Genomic DNA, 18,212 nt, shown 5'->3' on the forward strand with positions numbered 1-18,212 from the left:
GTAGAGAAGTAATTACATCTCCATGGAGACAACCAAGATAAGGACCCTCCTCCAGACAAATTACATAGTGCGTAACTTCTGCAGTTATGTCTTTGTAATTATTTTCTCCAAATGGTTTGGGTATAAAAATAGAGCGGGGTCATATAAGTAGAAGTAGTAAGCCACTTCAGCTTCAATTACCTCAAATACTTCTTTCAATATCTATAAATACAACTTTCAATTATTTATTAGGCTTAAAGCAAGTTATATTATGTATCGAAAATATACCATGAACAATAAATATTTCTCAAAATAACGTTTAATTGTGTTGATTAGAATCCATCTTCTAAAGCAATGTATTCATGTCTATTAGGCATTAATTGCAAAAGGACTACTACTGGTATAAAGAGGATTACATTTTAGCTAATGGAAAGTAAACTACAATATGCATCTTCTTCACCCGACTCGGTTTCACTTGACGGCATTAACGTTCCTACAGTGGCAGCTTTAAACACAATCATTAAGACAGACAAGAAAAGATATTAGCAGCTCACTTTGAAACATCAAACCCATCTGATGACTCAAATAGACAGGATTTATCTCAAAAAGGCAATACTTGTGAAAGCCTTTGTAAATAAATCACATTGTTTTGGCAGGTAAACGGACAGAAATTGTCTGCAGTGCGAAAAAGAATGTCAGATTGGTTGAACTCTTAATTAAATTCCAGGCCTGAGAGCTGGTTCTATTGATTTTTAAGGAGACGGAGGAAATGATTGGAAGAGGCACATGGTAGAATAAATCCCAGAATCTTAGCCTCGGCGCTCTGTGCTCAGTATATCAAATGGACTTTTGAGAAACTTTCAAAGATTTTAAACGAGTTTTTTTGTGAGTTTTCCCACCGTGCCTTCACATACTCAAGGTGTCTAAGTTATTGGAGGGTTTTTTTTAAATTCACTGACAGTAGCGCAAATGTTTAATAAGGCCGCAGTTATTTTATTACTTGATGAAATATGTTGAACAGGCGGGCGAAATATAAATATAATTTCAATTTCAAAAGATTTTTTTTTCAGGCCCGTACAGACCGCGGCGGCCGAAGCGTCCAGTTTACATTCAAATTCTATGCAAAGGCGCGTCGAGCACGGCGTGCGTTTCCCACAGCGCGATTCCTTCGTTTTTGCGGCGCGATTGGTACATTTTTGTACGCTCTTGACGCTTTGAGCGCGCGTATGAGGCACCCAAAAAGGCTGGCGCGACATGTTCAGCTTTGATCAGCTTTCTGCGACAGATGCACCGCAGCAGCCAATCAGAGATGACGTGCTGCGCACAACCCGGAAAAAGACCCAAAACAAACCCGGTAAGATAAAAAAAAAAATACTGCCATTAAACTCCATTTACACCACGAGAAAAGCAACACAGCACAACTCGTCCACTGCATGTGCGCAGGACGACTCTGACTCACGTCTGCTGCTGAGTGTATTTTACGGACATGAGTCTGGGGCAACGAGAACACGCGTCCAGAGCGTTTATCTTTCAAATGTACATGCACTCAACTTCTGCGTCGGGCGTGATTTGGCCGCCGCGGTGTGTACGATAACAGTAGATTTAACGTGTTTTGCATCGGTAGAACAGACGCTCCTTAAGTGTGCACCCTTAGTCACGGCAAAACGCGCTGGAGAAAATGTGGTAAACAGGTTTAAAATGTGTATTTGTGATATAAAGGAGTTAGCGCTGCACCTAGCAGACAAGGAAACGGGCGCGCGCGTCTTCTCATGCTCTCCCGAGGCCACGCGCAGGGACGGAGCTGCTTCGTCACAGACTCACGCAGGATTTTGACGAAAAATTGCTTCACGCGCTCTTATCTTTTGACTTAATACCGCTTTTTATATTTAATTTAATGCTATTTTGCGTTTTCGGCTGTACATTATGAAAAAAAATTATGATAATTTATTTTATTTATATTGTAGAAATCAATAATCTAAGTGCGGCAGATCCGTAAACCAAGTAATAAAATAACTAAGGCCTAAGTATAGTATTAAATTACAATTCCTCTATAATCTGCTTTTTTTGTCTCCAAATGCCCTATTTTAGTTAACAACAATGTCAAGGCCATATCGAAAACCAGCAGCTCAACGCTCTTATATCATCTTTTTTTTTCAACTTTTGTTTATTGTCTCATTCTATTCTCCAGACCTCGCTGCATCTGTGTCCTTGGTTCCACCCGCGGCCAATCAAAAATAGTTTTATGGCCTAAAAACACAAACCACCTTAGTCATCTTCTTGACTGAGGCAGTTGGTGTGTCTGCTGTTTCAAAGTATAAATAACAGCTTTTATCATCGATTTGTTTGGTAAAGTTTTCACCTTTTAGTCTTAACAGATTCAGTTTTTGAATTTTGACTTTGTGTCACCTGTTTTTATGAAATATATGTTAACGTAGGGAACTAGCAAACACAAGGGATGACATGAATAATGATTTGAAGTAGTGACTATAGATATAAGTATGGTCGTCAGAAACACTGTATAATCATCAATGCACTCGCTAAAATTAATATCCATACATGTGAGAGAGAAAAAAGAAATTAAATTAAAATTAAAAAGAAATTATATAGTGTTTTGATGGTTTTATATCAGTATTTGGGCTGTACAGAAGTTTAACAATAGAAGTCAATTGTAAAACTGAATACATCTTTTTTTTCAGTTACACTTCATGATTTAACACTACATACTTGGTCGCATCTCTTATAGAACTCACCATGACAGTAGCAAAACAAAAACATATTCAACTGTGTGTTTTTAATTTTCCCAAATGTCCTGAAAATGTCTTTACGCAATTATGCTATGAGGACAATTATAAGGCTGTTATTGTGTATTTTAAAAAAGAACATGTCCCCTCAAATGTGGAAAATGTCAGATTCTTGCTCTTTTCTGAGGAGAGCTGGCAGCAGAGTTGTTTACATCCTGTGTGCCTGTAATGCCACTCTGACACTGGCGCAGTGCTGACCCTGCCTGTGCCTCTGTGGGCTGTCAATTCTGTCCCTTCCTCTGTTCATGGTCAGCGCCTGAACCCATCAAAGCCCTGCCATCGCTCAAGGCAGCTGCATAACATGAGTGGAATTTGATATAAAGCTCTTACACCATCTTCCCAATCTATACAGAGATAAAATGGAAAATGCCTTTTTGCAACAATGTGGCTCAGTTAAGAATGACATCCTATTAGCATTAACAATGAAACTGGTGTGACACATCAAGATTATAAAACATAAGCAACAATATATTGTAATGCATAGGAATAATCATGATTATTCAGGTCACAATGTAAACTAAATATGTCCCGTGTACAGTTTAATTTAGTAACTTTACTTTTGCATTCAGAAACTTTTCTTAAAGTTGGTCAGACACTATTGGAACAGTAATGTATTAGAATGGAAGACAATTATGTATCAATACTTGTGAATAATCATTATATTGTAATGTTTCTTTTCACAATAAGAGTAGTTGTGAGATTCCGCACTGTGATAATAATGTATGTAACACTTGCTCAGAATAGTATTTTACCATTTTACTGCTAATTTCGAGATTGCATTTGAGAGAATAGTCTTGCCTAAGATGGACGGCTTACAACCTAATACATCTCTGAAACTACTGCATTTATAACAAAGTGAATATATTTCTAAGTCTATATCATGTGACTTTGCAGTTATTGTAGGCTTCAAACAGAGCATCTGAAGTATAAATGGTGTGTGGTGGTACAGGCTGCTGGTGGGGAGGGGCCCTGATTTGAGCTTTGGGTGATTACAGAGGTGACACCCATCTGCTGATTGGACCAGAGCAGACGCCCCTTCACTTCAAAGAACAGATGACAACTGTGTGGCTTCTGCAGTTTCCAGTGTATATAGTTCCCAGCTGTCGTGTGTCTTTTTGTCTTTTTGACTTTTAGTACGGCAACTTTTTGTTAGTTTTGGTAAAATCCCAGCTTTGAGCCAAGAAAATAGATATTGTCATCATCCCGGGGCTATAATTTTGCAACATGTAATTTTGTGAATAAATCAGTGATTCGTTTTCAAAACCATCTGTCAGTTCTGTCAGCAGTGCAAGCTCAATGGCTGACAAAAAGGCGTTTCATTCTCTTTATCCATTATTTGTTGCTTATTGAAAAGCTGAAGGAAAAAAAGGCAATATGACATTTGCTTGTAAACTTAATTTTTAATGCTGTACCTGCAATGTTTTTAAATAGTTTTAGTTTAGTTAGTTTAGTATTACTTTTGACATTTGAACAACTTGTACTTTTTGCAGAATTGTCGAATTTTCAAAAGTATTAGTTTTCCCCATTTAAATTAATTTGGGCATTGAGTGTCTGCGGAATTCTTTAGACTTTATTATTTAGGCTTTATTCTTTAGAATTTTGTGACGAGCCAGTCGAGCGAGCGAGAGAGAGAGAGAGAGGGGGGGAGAGGTAGACTTTATTCTTTAGGCTTTATTCTTTAGTAGTTTGGGATCTCTGTCAACAACAGGTAAGATTATCTTGTGTTTTATATACATCGATGCAATATATATACTCTAATTATATAATTGTATACTGAACGTGATTATGTAAAACAATCACGTTTATTCGTGATTATAAATAAAGAGACTCTATTCTTCGCCTGTCCAGAGGCAGGAAAATAAAGAGGAGGAACTACAAAAATGGAGTGAGACTACAAGAATAAAGTCTAAAGAATAAAGTCTAAAGAATAATAATTCTAAACGGCACTTGTCCAGAGGACGTACATTACTTTTGCCTTTACAATTTTTCGAAACAGACACAAACATGTTTTCACCAAATGTGTTTTATTTTCTGCTTTTTGAAATACAAACAACACTCGCAGCTCCTGGACTTAACATACTGTTCAGCATATCTTTCCCTCTTTTATCACATTCTTTGGAGAAGTATCTGGGACAGTAAGTGAAACAGAATAATGACAGATTACACCATTTTACCACATTTGTACACATTTATATTGTAAACATTACATTACATACCTTACGTGTGCTATAACTTTTGACATTTGAAAAGCTTGTACTTTTTACAGAATTTGCAAAAGTATTAGTACTCCATTTAGCCAGTTTCAACTCCTTAACGCTTTAACAGATTTCAACATGTTATACCTCATTACGATCGCTTTCACAGTAGTACGTGTGCTATAACTTTTGACATTTGAACAACTTGTACTTTTTGCAGAATTTTCAAAAGTATTAGTACTTTTTCCCCATTTAAATGAATTTGGGCATTATGAGCATCTGCGGAATTCTTTAGACTTTATTCTTTAGGCTTTATGGGGTGTTAAAGAGCATGTGAAAGATCAGCCAACACAAATTACAAAACTTAACCAACATGATATGTTTAAAATGTTCCTAGAAATGTTACAATTTTGGTTAGATTTAGGTAACATTGTGGCTCAGAGAAAATATGTTAAAGCAGCTCTGCTTGTGTACAAGTCTCTCCATGGCCTAGCACCAAAGAACATCTCAGACATGTTAGTGCCATATGAACCATCTCGGACTCTGAGGACCTCAGGGACCGGCCTCCTGCTGGTGCCAGAGTCAGGACTAAACATGGACCGGCCTCCTGCTGGTGCCCAGAGTCAGGACTAAACATGGACCAGCCTCCTGCTGGTGTCAGAGTCAGGACTAAACATGGACCGGCCTCCTGCTGGTGCCAGAGTCAGGACTAAACATGGACCGGCCTCCTGCTGGTGCCAGAGTCAGGACTAAACATGGACCGGCCTCCTGCTGGTGTCAGAGTCAGGACTAAACATGGACCGGCCTCCTGCTGGTGCCCTTAGTCAGGACTAAACATGGACCGGCCTCCTGCTGGTGCCCAGAGTCAGGACTAAACATGGACCGGCCTCCTGCTGGTGCCAGAGTCAGGACTAAACATGGACCGGCCTCCTGCTGGTGTCCTGCTGGTGCCCAGAGTCAGGACTAAACATGGACCGGCCTCCTGCTGGTGCCAGAGTCAGGACTAAACATGGACCGGCCTCCTGCTGGTGCCAGAGTCAGGACTAAACATGGGGAATCTGCATTTCAGTTTTATGCTGCCAAAATCTGGAACAGTCTTCCTGAAGATGTGAGACAGGCTTCTACTCTAACAATATTCAAATTTAAGCTAAAAACAGGTTAGTTTAGCTGCGCATATGACTGAAAGGATTTTTTTGCATTCTTCTCTTTATTGTCTTAAACTGTTTTGTGATTTCAATGCATTTTTTCCTGTCGTGTGAAGCACTTTGAATTGTCTTGCCTAGATTTATAATGTTACTTCCTGGTTGGACATGAGCAGCAAAAGTCAATGTTACCTAGCAACTGTATTGTAAACAAGGGCCAATATCCACATAAATTACACAATCAATGAACACCTTTATTTTGTTATATGACAGAAAAAGGTGTCGTTTGGCTGTATTGTCCTTGCATTTTTATAACATTGATCTGTTTTAGAACTCTACTAGAGCCCTACTCATGATCTGTCAACTTTTAATTTTCTTTACTTGACTGATGTAAAACTATAATAAATATCTACCACACTTTCTAACCATCCAAACAAAGTAATAATTTGAAAAACACGAGAACCTGTGCACTTTAAGTTCTGTTATGTAAAGCATTTGGCACAAGACACTTAATATGCCATTTACTGCACAAATAGCAAGTAAAACAGCAGTATTATGTCCATACCAACAAACAAACTTACAGCAAGCTTATGCCAATGTTGCACTTTGTTTCTTCACAACAAAGATAGTTGGACACAGATACATATATTCAGAGGGTCTTTGTATCCGTGGGAGAGCACAGCTGCTTCACTCATTGTGCAATAGCTCCGAGCATCAGCCACCTCTGTGTTAGCACCTGTTTAGCCCTTGGTCCTCACAGAAACACATCCTTTTTAAACATAATCCTCATATGTTCTGCTTTACACTTCAGAGGTGCACAAATGGTGTCTCACAGGCTCCGGGTGAGTCTGGGGAGCTCCGGGCATTACTGCTCTGTGGCCGTCCCTGAACAGATGGCACTGACACAGGCAGGTCTGTGAGCCAGGAACAGGTACGGTCGCTTTATTTGAAAGACGCTAGAGTCAGTTGTTTACCATAAATACCAAGAAGAGTTTAATGTAAACACATTTCTGTTCCTGTCTAAACATGGAGCAGTTATTGAAAGCACACATTGGGAATGATAATAATAATAATGTGTTGAGGTGACATCACAACATATTCAAATGCCTATAATTGAACAGGAGTGAGTTTTCTATAGTGGAATTCACTGTTTTTGTGTCAGACGGCAGATTTGTTGACCTGGCTTATGGTTCATATCTCTGTAATTACTGGGCCTATCCACATGAAACAGAACGTCTTCTCTGTCAGCATAAACAAAACAATTGCCTCTGAAAGTGGTGCCATTTTTTAACTCTAAAGGCAGGATTTTTGTCCATTAAAATGTCTTTAAATCATAAGATTAATATGACAAGTTTACGGAGCACATTCCAAACAAATAATGAGAGGGTTCAAAACAGTAAATCTCCAATAGAGTTACATACTCCCTTGGCCACCCTCTGAAAATTATGACATCATTAGATTCTGGACCGTGACCGCAAACTATTATTTTACATGTATTTATGCTTATGTTATTATTCATAAATACATTGAAAATAGTAAATAAACAATGCATGAAGCTCAAAAATGTTTAAAAGTAAATCAGTGCGCACAGACGTTTTAAAGTTGAATTTCAATGAAGTTAATCAACCTGTCTCCGCTGAAAGACAAATGTTATCCTGAATAGGCAGCATAAATTAAATTTTGAACAAAGTCGAACAGTTTTCCTAAGAGGAATCTCTCTGGAGCAGGAAAAGGCTGTCCGTGCCAGAAGACAAATGTTTACTAGCTGCAGTGAATTGGCTCTTTTCTCAGAGGCTTGGATGGAAGTAAACACTCCACCGGGACTTTGCACACGTGTGATCCTACAGCTAATGACACTCAGTCTTTCAGGGCCCCTAACAAGTTGATAGTCATTAGTCATCTTTGTCACAGGCTTAATTAGGCAGAAACAGTTTTGATTGACTACTTCAATTGACGTAAACACTACACATCTACAACAACAAAAAAATAAGCCTGATTTATAATTTTTATTTTTAAGCCTTTTGCTGCAGTGTGTACTTATACGCAGCCAATGCCAGTCAGTGGCTTCTCTGATCAGCAAACACTACATCCCAACAACATTCATTATCACTTTCTGCCACAGACATTGGAGGCAAGGTGTGTCTGGAATGGAACCAGCAACTTTACGACCATTGAGCAACGCGGCAGTTCCTCATGCGCCACTGCTGCAGCTGAAAATTGATACAACACATGAAGGTATACAAGAGGCGTATCTTTATTGATTGCTTGTGAATCCACTTGAATCACCAGACAAGTGTCATAAAACACTACATGTACCGAACAAGACAATAAAATAAGAATAAAACTGCGGCGTGATTGTTTTTTGGACAAGCAAATTATGGCATGTCAGTGTTTGAAGTATCTATAAGCACATCTGCTCCTGTCAGACAACACAGACACAGTATGTGGAAATATGATGCAGGAACAAACATTTAGAAATCCATCTTACTGGATAAATAAGTTTACTTGTTTGAACTGAGGAAACGTATGAACAGATTTGCATAATGTTTGTGGTGAGACAAAAAGAGTTGTATTGCTTATTAACCTTCACAGTTGTGTAGGAATAAATATATTCCGCACCTAAAGAAAAGGTATAGCGTGTATAATGTGTTGAAGCAGATAGAGAATACAACAGTATGTTTATTGAATACCAATATGCCCGCCCGGTCTCTAGTGTTTCTCTATATCAACAAGAAGTGCTATGTTCATGCAAAACGTGAGCCAAATTTGCTTTAAAAACAACTTTGGATTAAAAAGAGCACCATGTTATAAAGCTGACTACAGTGAGAGTGAGATAGTCATTGTGGAAGCATCAGAAGTCATGCTCAAAGCTAAACAACTTATTTGTTGTTACTATAATATAATATCAATAATACTGTGTGATTCAGTGCGAGAGAGCTAGCTTATTCTTAAATGATTGTAAATTACACACAGCGTGAACAGGTTTGAAGTGTGCTGCTCCTCAGTGACCGTGAACACAAGGCAAAGGTATATAAACTTAATGTTCTAAAAAGCAAAAGATTACTTTTACACAAAGTGCAAGGTTTTCAGCCGTAGCCGCTATCCTCGCAAAGATAGTCATATGCTTACACTCACATACACTAAAAGAGAGGCTAAAATCATTTGTGACTCATTCAGCCAAGGTTGGTGATGTTGGAGCGGCCACCAGGGGGTGCTACAATGCGGTGGCCAGACCTTCTTGGGACATAGTCATCAGACTGAGCCCCTGCAAGGAACAGATTTGAACATTTTAATGAAATGGCAGTGCTATTAGTAGTAGTTGTTGTTAGTAATAGTACTCCATACCTGACAGGCTGAAGTTAGACTGGTGAAGGTTGCGTACAGGCGGGGGTTGGTTGGTAGTTGGCGATGTTTTGGCAGAAGGAGCTGGAGTTATATATTTGGGCATGGGTGGCACTTCATAGACCGGGCCATCATACATCCCACGAGTGACGCCCTGCTGGTTTGTCACCTACAGAAAAACGGAATATCAAAACATAATATTATTATTGTGTTAAAGGAGACTTTGTATGCTTTTTCCAGGTACTTAAAATCAAACTATAAACTAACTATGAAATTACTTTACATTTTAACAATTGTAAACCACAAAATCGACCTAAACCAGCTCAGTAAAAGTATCAGGCCCATGCAGCAACTGCAGAGCTGATGCCTCTTCATTGTGACATTTCGCCATAACAAGCAACGAATTGTCTGCGCTTTTATTTTTTAGAAGCAGCTGTGTGACATTTTAAAATCCTACAAATCACCCAGAGTGGTGATTCTTCAAATAACCACAACTACAGGGATCTGGGAGGGGGTAGATGAAAACTTTTCTGATCGCTTGAGCATCACTCAACACTCAAACATGCATAAATCAATCCAAACACTACTTTGAGTACACTAATGATGAGGAAACGCTGTTGTAACAAGGTTAAAAACTCAAGATAAAAGCTTAAAGTTGATCTTGAATAATGTGTCCCCTTTAAGCCCACAAGCATCCTCCCATTCTTTCACTTTACCTGGTTTCTGAACTTTATGCGCTGGTAAGCCAGATCAGGGAAAGGTTTGCGTGGAATGAATCGCCCGCTGCCCTGCTGAGCCTGTAGTTTTCCGTCCTCATACACCACCCGACCTTGACACACGACCAGTGCCGGCCCCCCGCGGCACTCCATACCCTCAAAGATGTTGTACTCGGAGGCCTGTTAAGAGCAGATAAGCAGCACAGACAGAAGAAATGTTAAATGGGAATTATTGAGAGCAAAGACAAAGTGCTTTATCATCCCCGAACACCATTTACAACGCTAGTAGCACGTAGTGTCTAGGGTCCCTGCATCAAACGGCTTTGAGGAAGGAGATGCGGCAGTTAAGAAAATGGGGGTGAAGAAGGGCGGGCAGAACAGTGACAGTGATTTTGGGAGATGGGACCGAGAAGGTGGGGGGGTAGAGGGGTATAATCCCTCAAAGCTGCACCAGGCTGGTTTATGGCATGAGAGTGCTGCTGCGGAGTGAATATATTAACTACTGTAATATGCTGAATTTCTTGGAATTGAACTTATAAATAAAAAATAAAAAAAGTTTATACTTTATGCAGCAAAAATCTATGTACATTAACATTTTCCCTCAGTCAGGTTTCTGCATATGTATTCATTTTTAATATACTGTAGCATTTTATCAAGCGCTCACCGACTGCTGGTCTTTGGCAGTGATTGTCTTGATGAGGTCAGGGTCCCAGATGACAATGTCAGCATCAGAGCCCACTGCAATCCGACCTTTCCGTGGGTACAGGTTGAAGATTTTTGCAGCATTAGTAGAAGTGACAGCCACAAATTGGTTTTCATCCATTTTTCCAATTGCCTGAAAGGCATCCGTGTGTGTAAATGTGTAAAAGAAGAAAAGGGCAGAGATGCTGAACAATTTGCTTTAAATCTCCACACTCACCACTGCCTTGTCCCACACAAAACCCATCCTCTCTTCCACTCCATTGGTTCCTTCTGGTATCATTGTGAAGTTTTCTTTACCAATGGCCTTTTGGGCCATGCTGTATGCACAGTGCGCACTGCCCACAACTTGTAGGTCACCGCTGGTTGACAAAAAAAGTTGGATTCCAAACGATGTCAAAAGTACTGAGATTGACAATCGTAAAAGTTATGAGGTGAGTCATTTCGAGTGAATGGAGTGTGATTGCAGATCTTACTTAAAGTGGTGCTTCTCTGTTTTAGCCACTGGGTGTCCCTAAAGAGCATGTGCATTAAAAGTGCAAGTCTTGTCATGGCCTTAGGCAAACAAACCAGCAGCTGAGGCAAAGTGGTGCAACACCACAGCAGCACAGTCTTTGAAGCATTAACAAAACCACAAAGTACAGGAATGTTTTATGAAAAGGCCTCTGCAGACTTTATCTAATTATGACCAAGACAGAGTACGGTTCATCATGGTCACACTTTATTACCAAGCACCAACCAATTAGTCTGTGAATTCAATTTGTGTAAGAACTTCAAGTGTTTTGTGTTTGTGGCTTAAATGTAGCTAAAATGCGTTTATTATCATTATACAGGAGTGAAAGGAGAGACAGGAGCTTAGGGCAGAAGCGGAGGCGACGAGAAAGGAGTACAAGAGGAGGAACGTGGTATCCAAGGCAACAGATGATGAAGGATCGTAGTTCTGGAGCTATTTATGGAATTGAGGACAGTCAAAAGTGAGTAGCAGGGTGTTAAGTACATGTGAGTAAGTCTGCAGGTTCTCTCACTTCACCTGTGAAAGTAAAGTTTGACTGAAATGATCGTGTTTTGGGCATCAAGGAATTACCAGGCCAGCAGTGAGCTCAGGTGATCTGGAGTGGTTGGATCTGGACTCAGAGGGGGAGAGGTGACATATGCTGCTGCCTTTGCCCAGTTCTTGCTCCAGTAGTGAGACCCATCAGTGGCAAGGCCAGCTGTGATTGGCTCCCCAAACACCACAGAACCTAGAGAGAAATGGACCGTAAAAATCACTCATCAAACTAAACAGCTGTAAACTCCAGGACCTTTTCTCCTGGCTTGTGTGATGGTGTCTGCTGCACTCTTGCTCATGACTTTAGTGATGTAAACGGGACAGTTCACCCGATTGCCCAGGGTGATGGCACGAAACGCTGCTTCAGCCTCCACCTATACATGATTACAAAGATGTTAGAAACCTTACATTTAGCTCAAATTATCTTTTTTTAATCATGTATTACCTCTTCAGGGCGGCTCAGAGGGTGCCCTTCAGGACCAGTGATCCCCATGCCAAGAATTTTGCTTTGCTCCTGTAATTATATAAAATTATTGATCCACATTAATTAATTTGTTTTTGTCTTTTTGTTCAAGTTTATAAGGGTCGGCTTAACTTAATCAGCCCATGGCAACTCAAAAGTTCAAAGTTCAACACTGCTCCCACTGATGTATCAATTATCTAAATAAATCAACTCCTAAACAGCTGGATGTCTCTATGATAAACATCTATTATTTCATTTTTAAAGTGCACATTCTGGTGTTATTTGTGAATGAGCCCGGACCACTCTCATGTCTCCTTTGTTTGCCCTCAGCCTCAGATGCTAACGGTTTTTCATTACGCTCCTGCTCTCTGAATTTTCTGATTAAGCAGCGCATCATTGTAATTCACTTGCTCTCATTAAATTCTATTGGCCTCATTTATCTACGCATAGATCATAGGCTTCAGAGTAATTGTCACCTTAATCGGGATCATTATTTCACAGTGACCGCTACCTCCCTTCATCAAAGCTGTCAGCGTTGCTCGCACCTTCACCTTTACCACTGAGCGCAGCCATGCTTCATCATCAGCATTAGTCTAATAACTGTGCCCTCGGATAAACCTGTCATCTTCAGCAGCTGCAGAACCATTTGTTTTTCCTTGCGCCTGGGCCATCAGGAAAACAGATTATCACAAAAGTTCCAAGAGAAGGAAGCAAAACTTATTCAAGAATAAATTAGGGTTTTAAATCTTCTTCAAGGTATCAAGTCGGACTGGTCTGAAGAACACCTTTGTAGTAGCTTTACAGCATCATGGGTCGTGTTGATAAAGCATGTACAAAAATTTTTGTGATATTTAAGTTTCTAATCTATAGAAAAGACAACTTTGCACACTGGAGCTTTTAGAGATGAGGGTGCGGGCCATCTGTTTGGGGAGGTTATAGGTTTCTAGGTGTTTGTGTTTTTTGTCCATATATACACTTTCAGTTAGAATTCCACGTAAAATGTCCCAAATGAGACCCTGATCCAGTGCAGCACTCCCCATTTCCATTTCTATTATTACAAGATTGTTTTAGTAGAATTTCCCCACCTAATACAATCCTTTCATAAGTGGATTGTATGGGTACATGTGGGAATAGGTCATGTAACTATACTAATCCCTGCATGCTAAACAGGATGTTCCAGCTGCGGACAATTCAATTTTAGAATATATATATTTAAATGAAATTCACCTGTGCAATCAGGTCTCCATTTTCTGCGTGCACTAGAACCACAGCACCCATTTTCTTCAGAAAGGAGAAAGCGTGATACAACTAAACGAGGAGGAAAAAATGTCAGAAACACGGATGCATACGGTATAATGTCGTGATTTCGCAATGACTTACCTCTGAGTCTGTCATCTGGAACACATCCTTATAGGCCATGCACACTTGGAAGGAGTTGACCCCTACAACAGACCGCTTTGATCAAAACCATGCTGTCCCCAAATCTTCACATACGACATACAGCAAGTAACGTTGAACAACTTTAAATTGCTTGACCACAGCCTATTAGCACAGAAATACATTATATACTGTACATTATAAAGCATCCAACTGAAATAGTGAAGAGAGGAAAACTGGGCACATGATTCTGGTTCTGTTTTTTCAAAGTTGGCCCACAAATGAAGTGATCTCTGACTTAGAATAGATTACAACCTTATTTTACAGCCAGCCACCATGACAGCACTGTTACGAAACAAAAGGTCTCAACTAGGCTTCTGGTGTAAGAGGATTCAGAACAGTTTCTGCCAAATAATTTCTAAATCCGTCCCAAATGCTCTGTAGTACTGGTCCAAAATACTCCAAGAATCATGGACAAACTTTAGCTTGGGAAGAATTAAATGTACCTTTGTCTTGCACCAGCAGCTCCAGCTCATCCTTGACTGTTTCGTGCCAGTGCGGGATGTCGACGTGCAGGGAGTAATCGCAGCACGCAGTCTTATCTGCCGCTTCCTGCCAGCGCTCAAACGCCCCCAGCAAACTCTCATCAGGCTGTGGAGTCACATGGTCAACTGAAAAGTAAACCACAGCCCGTCAAGAAATACCTACAATGTAAACGCACATTCAGCTGAACATGACGGCAAGATTGATGCGGATGGAGAGGGTTAAGTACATTTGAAACACTTAAGGATACCGTATTTGATATATTCATCACACCGAGTATCTCCTTAATATAAACATTTTGCTCCAAAAACTGTTGTATACAATTGAATATCTTCAACCCCCTGGAGCATAGTTTTTGCACTACAATCATTCAAGTCAATTCAATTTGCTTTCATAACAGCCGTTGCCTCGAAGGGCGACAGTGTAAAGCAGATTGAACAATGTTCATAGGAATTTAGCAAATGGATGAGTGTGCCAGCATCCCCTGTCGTCATTCTGATATGTCACAATCCAGTATGGGCTGCCATGAGCTTCTAGTTCATAACTTTTAGCCAAATAGCAAACTGAAACTGGGTCATGCAGTTTGCACCAGCAAATGTATAAAATGTATTATCCTTATTATGAGCGGGCTGCATCTCCACCAACCTGACTCTTACTTGGAGAAACTTTTTATTTTAAGGTAAGTCTTTATCTTTTTAATGTTTTATTTTTAGTTAATTCTGAATTAGACATAACATAGTCTAAACTTTGATTGTGTTGTGTCTCCAGAGTTCACCTGACTCTCCCTTTACGCTGGCTCTGGTGTCTGGAGACCTGTCTTTGAGTAATACTACTCATTTTTACTTCAGGTGCTCAGTGTGCTTAGATTGCCCCCGCAGTGATTCCACTGAGGAGTCGTGGGTTCAAGTCCAGTCGTCAACAATTGCTGAATGTCTACACATCCTCTCTCACCCCATTTCACTCTACAACTCTTCTATCTAATAAAGCCTGTAAATACCTTTATCTGCCCATTATTTTATTGGTCTGGTCTTATGGGGTGAATAACAGTAATATGTGGGAATAAGAAGCAGTTAACACGGTAACTGCAAGTGTTTGATTGCTTATAACTGATAGCAGTCTTTACATTACCACAAAACATGGTTAGCATTACCATGCTATTATTGTGCTGGGTGCTTCCTTTCTCATTGTCAAATTTAATTATATATATATATTTTTTGTCAATTTTAAAGCTGGATACATAACTTCAGAAAATACTGAAGATTGTGAGTTTTTATATTGTTTTACTCTGTACCTGCCTTTTGGTCACAACTCCTCAATAAATGATCTCCTCCTCATTTGCTGTTTGATTTTCTTTTGAAATACGCACAGTGTTTCAGTAACAAGGAGATACAGTAAGTTAATACGTTATTGCCTTTGATATAATCACACTTACTGATCATAGTGGTGCCACCACTCAGTGCAGCCTGGGTCCCCTGCAGAAAATCATCCACAGGATATGTGTCCAGGAATGGCTTCATGAAGCAGGTGTTGACATCGATTCCACCCGGTATCACCATGCGGCCGTTAGCCTCGATCACCTTTACATTTCCTGGGACGAACAGGTTCTCTCCTACCTCCCTATAACATTTAGACACAAAAAGCACATTTAATGGACTTGAATTAATAGTAGATGTAAATAGTAAGGAACAAAAATTGCAAATACTCACTTGATTACACCATTTTCAACGTAGACATCCACAAACATGGACTGGTCATCATTTACCACACGGCCGCCTTTGATTAGGAGCTTTTCCCCCTGAAGTTCAGAAGAATAAAAGGAGAAAACTGTAGTGAAATTATAAGTGAAAAAAAACATATTTCAGTTAAACCTATCACACATGGAAATGTGAGTTTCTAAACCCTCTCCATCACTGTGGACTTACTAACTGTAAATGTCATGTTTCCATGGCAACTTGAGACCATTCATGGTTTTAGAAAAGGAGTTTCTAAACTTTTCAGGCCGGGACCCCCAAAATAATGATACAACCAATTCGGGACCCCCAAAGTAGAATTAGATAGATTTCTCTGAACATTTCCTGTTGTAAATCTTGAAAATTAGGTTAATTTGTATATATTTTAAACATTGATTATGTTATCTGACCCAATTTCATTAAAACTCACTGTTTTCAGTATTTCAATATTATCAAGAGGTCCTAACCCCTGCTTTGGAAACTTCTGTTTTAGAAGATGGCAGCTGGATTAATTCTTTAGGTAGGTTTCATTCATTACCACTCCCATTCATTGTATCACTGCTTCATTTGTGTATGTCTGTTATATTATGTGAATTGCAATTGCTTTTATTGTGGAATCTCCTAAACGCATCCAGCACAATGTATTAGTGCAAAGCAGTTAACTTCAACAGCTCCACTTCTCTTTTTCTATGTCATATACCTTATCACATTGTTGTGTTTCATGCACTACTCCTCGTTTCATTGCGACATCAAATTAAAAAAATCTCGTTGACCGGCGGTGACGCTGAATGAAAGCTCAATCACAGAGACAGACGTAGCCCGGAGATGTGTGGCCTCTTTGTCAACACAAGAAGCCTTCTGCTCTTTGCCTCCACTCTTCACGCTAAGAATTTAATCCCTTGTGTCGGGATTTGTGGGACGTCAGCTAACCAGGCTAACCGGCTCTCTTACCGTTTGCTGGGGGATGCAGTTCTCCTGTCAAATGCTTCCCGACATCCCACCGTGTTGGGGCTCCAGCCTCTGACATTGTGACGCTGTGATGCCTGAACCCCTTTGTCCCCCAAATGCCGCTTATTGGATTTCGATTTGAGCTCAAAGCTGGGGAAAAGTGGTGTTCTGAGTGTGAGCGCAGAGGTATGACAGGAGCGCGCGGATGACAGCTCTGTGTGTAAGCACGTGCACGTGGTATGGTACACGGACAGGAAAGACTGTCCGTGTACCATGTCCGTGTACCCCCCATAACAAACACAGAGCTCAGAGAGATGCAATGATGTAGTGGAGGCCTATGTCAAAACACAAACAAGCAACGCGCTCTGAGCTGCGTGGTTTCAGCACCAAGTAAAAGGGACAGTTCCACATGATCATATACTCTATAGATTATAATGTGTTTAACAACTGCACAATCACAGATGAAGACCAATGCAGTAATCAACAAACAAAGATGTATCTCAAATAGAAGGTTTAGAGAGCTTAGCCCTTGTTTTCTATCTATAATGTCATTAGCCAGTGCTCGCCTTTCAAACCTACCTCTCCAAGTAAACTATTATTGTTCGTTGCAGCTTTTACTCCGGTGGCATCTTCGTTCTCCACCTTGTTGCTCGGTGGGGCCTCCGGGCCGTTAGCGGGGGTCTTTCCATCGGGCTCTCCGGTGTCCAGGAGCCTCTCCCTGCTGCCGCTCCTCGGGGTGCGGCTCCCCCTTCTCCCAACTGCACAGTCGTCAAAGTCTATGGTCTTGCTGTCAAACGCGCCCTCGACGGAGCCGAACATGCCATAGCTCTTCCGCTGCTTTGGCCCGGTGTTGATGGGGCCAGCCAGGTACACCGGCAGCTCGTCCTCGCGGTTCCACTCTCTCCTGCAGTCCGACATGGCTCGTGTAGTGTTGTCGGTGGATCCAGTCCTCCCAGCCTGAGACAACAGGATGCTTTGATCTTTTCTCCGCGAAACGGGTCGCAGCAGCTCAGCTTGTCTCTTACTCGATCTAAAACGTTGCTGTGAGCAATAGCTGCTCTGAAATCTTGTCCTCTTGCACGTTAATGCACGCAATGAGATTTAAAGGAGAAGCTGCCTTAAATTTTTAACATTCAACGCGCAAAAAAGCAGATACTCTGTGTGTGCTCAGTCAGTTGGCCGGAGCATCAGAGGATTAGATTAAACCCCCACATCTGGAGCTCAGAGCT

At 40.5% G+C, this 18,212-nt stretch overlaps 1 protein-coding gene across 2 annotated transcripts; it reads right to left on the reverse strand.

Moving 5' to 3' along the window:
- Window positions 1-8,355: 8,355 nt before the first annotated feature.
- Window positions 8,356-18,070, reverse strand: crmp1 (collapsin response mediator protein 1). Of its 2 annotated transcripts, none has more exons than XM_072462552.1 (14): window positions 17,563-18,070; window positions 16,012-16,100; window positions 15,738-15,922; window positions 14,269-14,433; window positions 13,766-13,827; window positions 13,613-13,693; window positions 12,368-12,436; window positions 12,176-12,296; window positions 11,959-12,115; window positions 11,095-11,236; window positions 10,840-11,010; window positions 10,176-10,355; window positions 9,463-9,628; window positions 8,356-9,382 (listed from the first exon to the last, which is right to left on the reverse strand). In XM_072462552.1, the coding sequence occupies exons 1-14, from the start codon at window positions 17,899-17,901 to the stop codon at window positions 9,291-9,293; spliced, it is 2,019 nt and encodes a 672-aa protein (XP_072318653.1). In that variant the 5' UTR covers window positions 17,902-18,070; the 3' UTR covers window positions 8,356-9,290. The 2 variants fall into 2 exon arrangements, with proteins under 2 accessions (XP_072318653.1, XP_072318654.1); XM_072462553.1 differs by lacking the exon at window positions 17,563-18,070 and adding an exon at window positions 16,987-17,063.
- Window positions 18,071-18,212: the final 142 nt, after the last annotated feature.

The sequence above is a fragment of the Eucyclogobius newberryi genome, unplaced genomic scaffold (genome assembly GCF_026437365.1).
Source record: "Eucyclogobius newberryi isolate DKJ021-1_F unplaced genomic scaffold, fEucNew1.0.hap1 SCAF_4, whole genome shotgun sequence".
NCBI classification, from domain to species: domain Eukaryota; kingdom Metazoa; phylum Chordata; class Actinopteri; order Gobiiformes; family Gobiidae; genus Eucyclogobius; species Eucyclogobius newberryi.

Coding starts and splice junctions, on each gene's coding strand:
- crmp1 (XM_072462552.1), bottom strand. CDS start 17,901: ATGTCGGACTGCAGGAGAGAGTGGAACCGCGAGGACGAGCTGCCGGTG. Junction 15,923..16,011: donor GTTGAAAATGGTGTAATCAA/GTGAGTATTTGC, acceptor TAAATGTTATAG/GGAGGTAGGAGAGAACCTGT. Junction 9,629..10,175: donor GCATAAAGTTCAGAAACCAG/GTAAAGTGAAAG, acceptor GTTTTTCTGTAG/GTGACAAACCAGCAGGGCGT.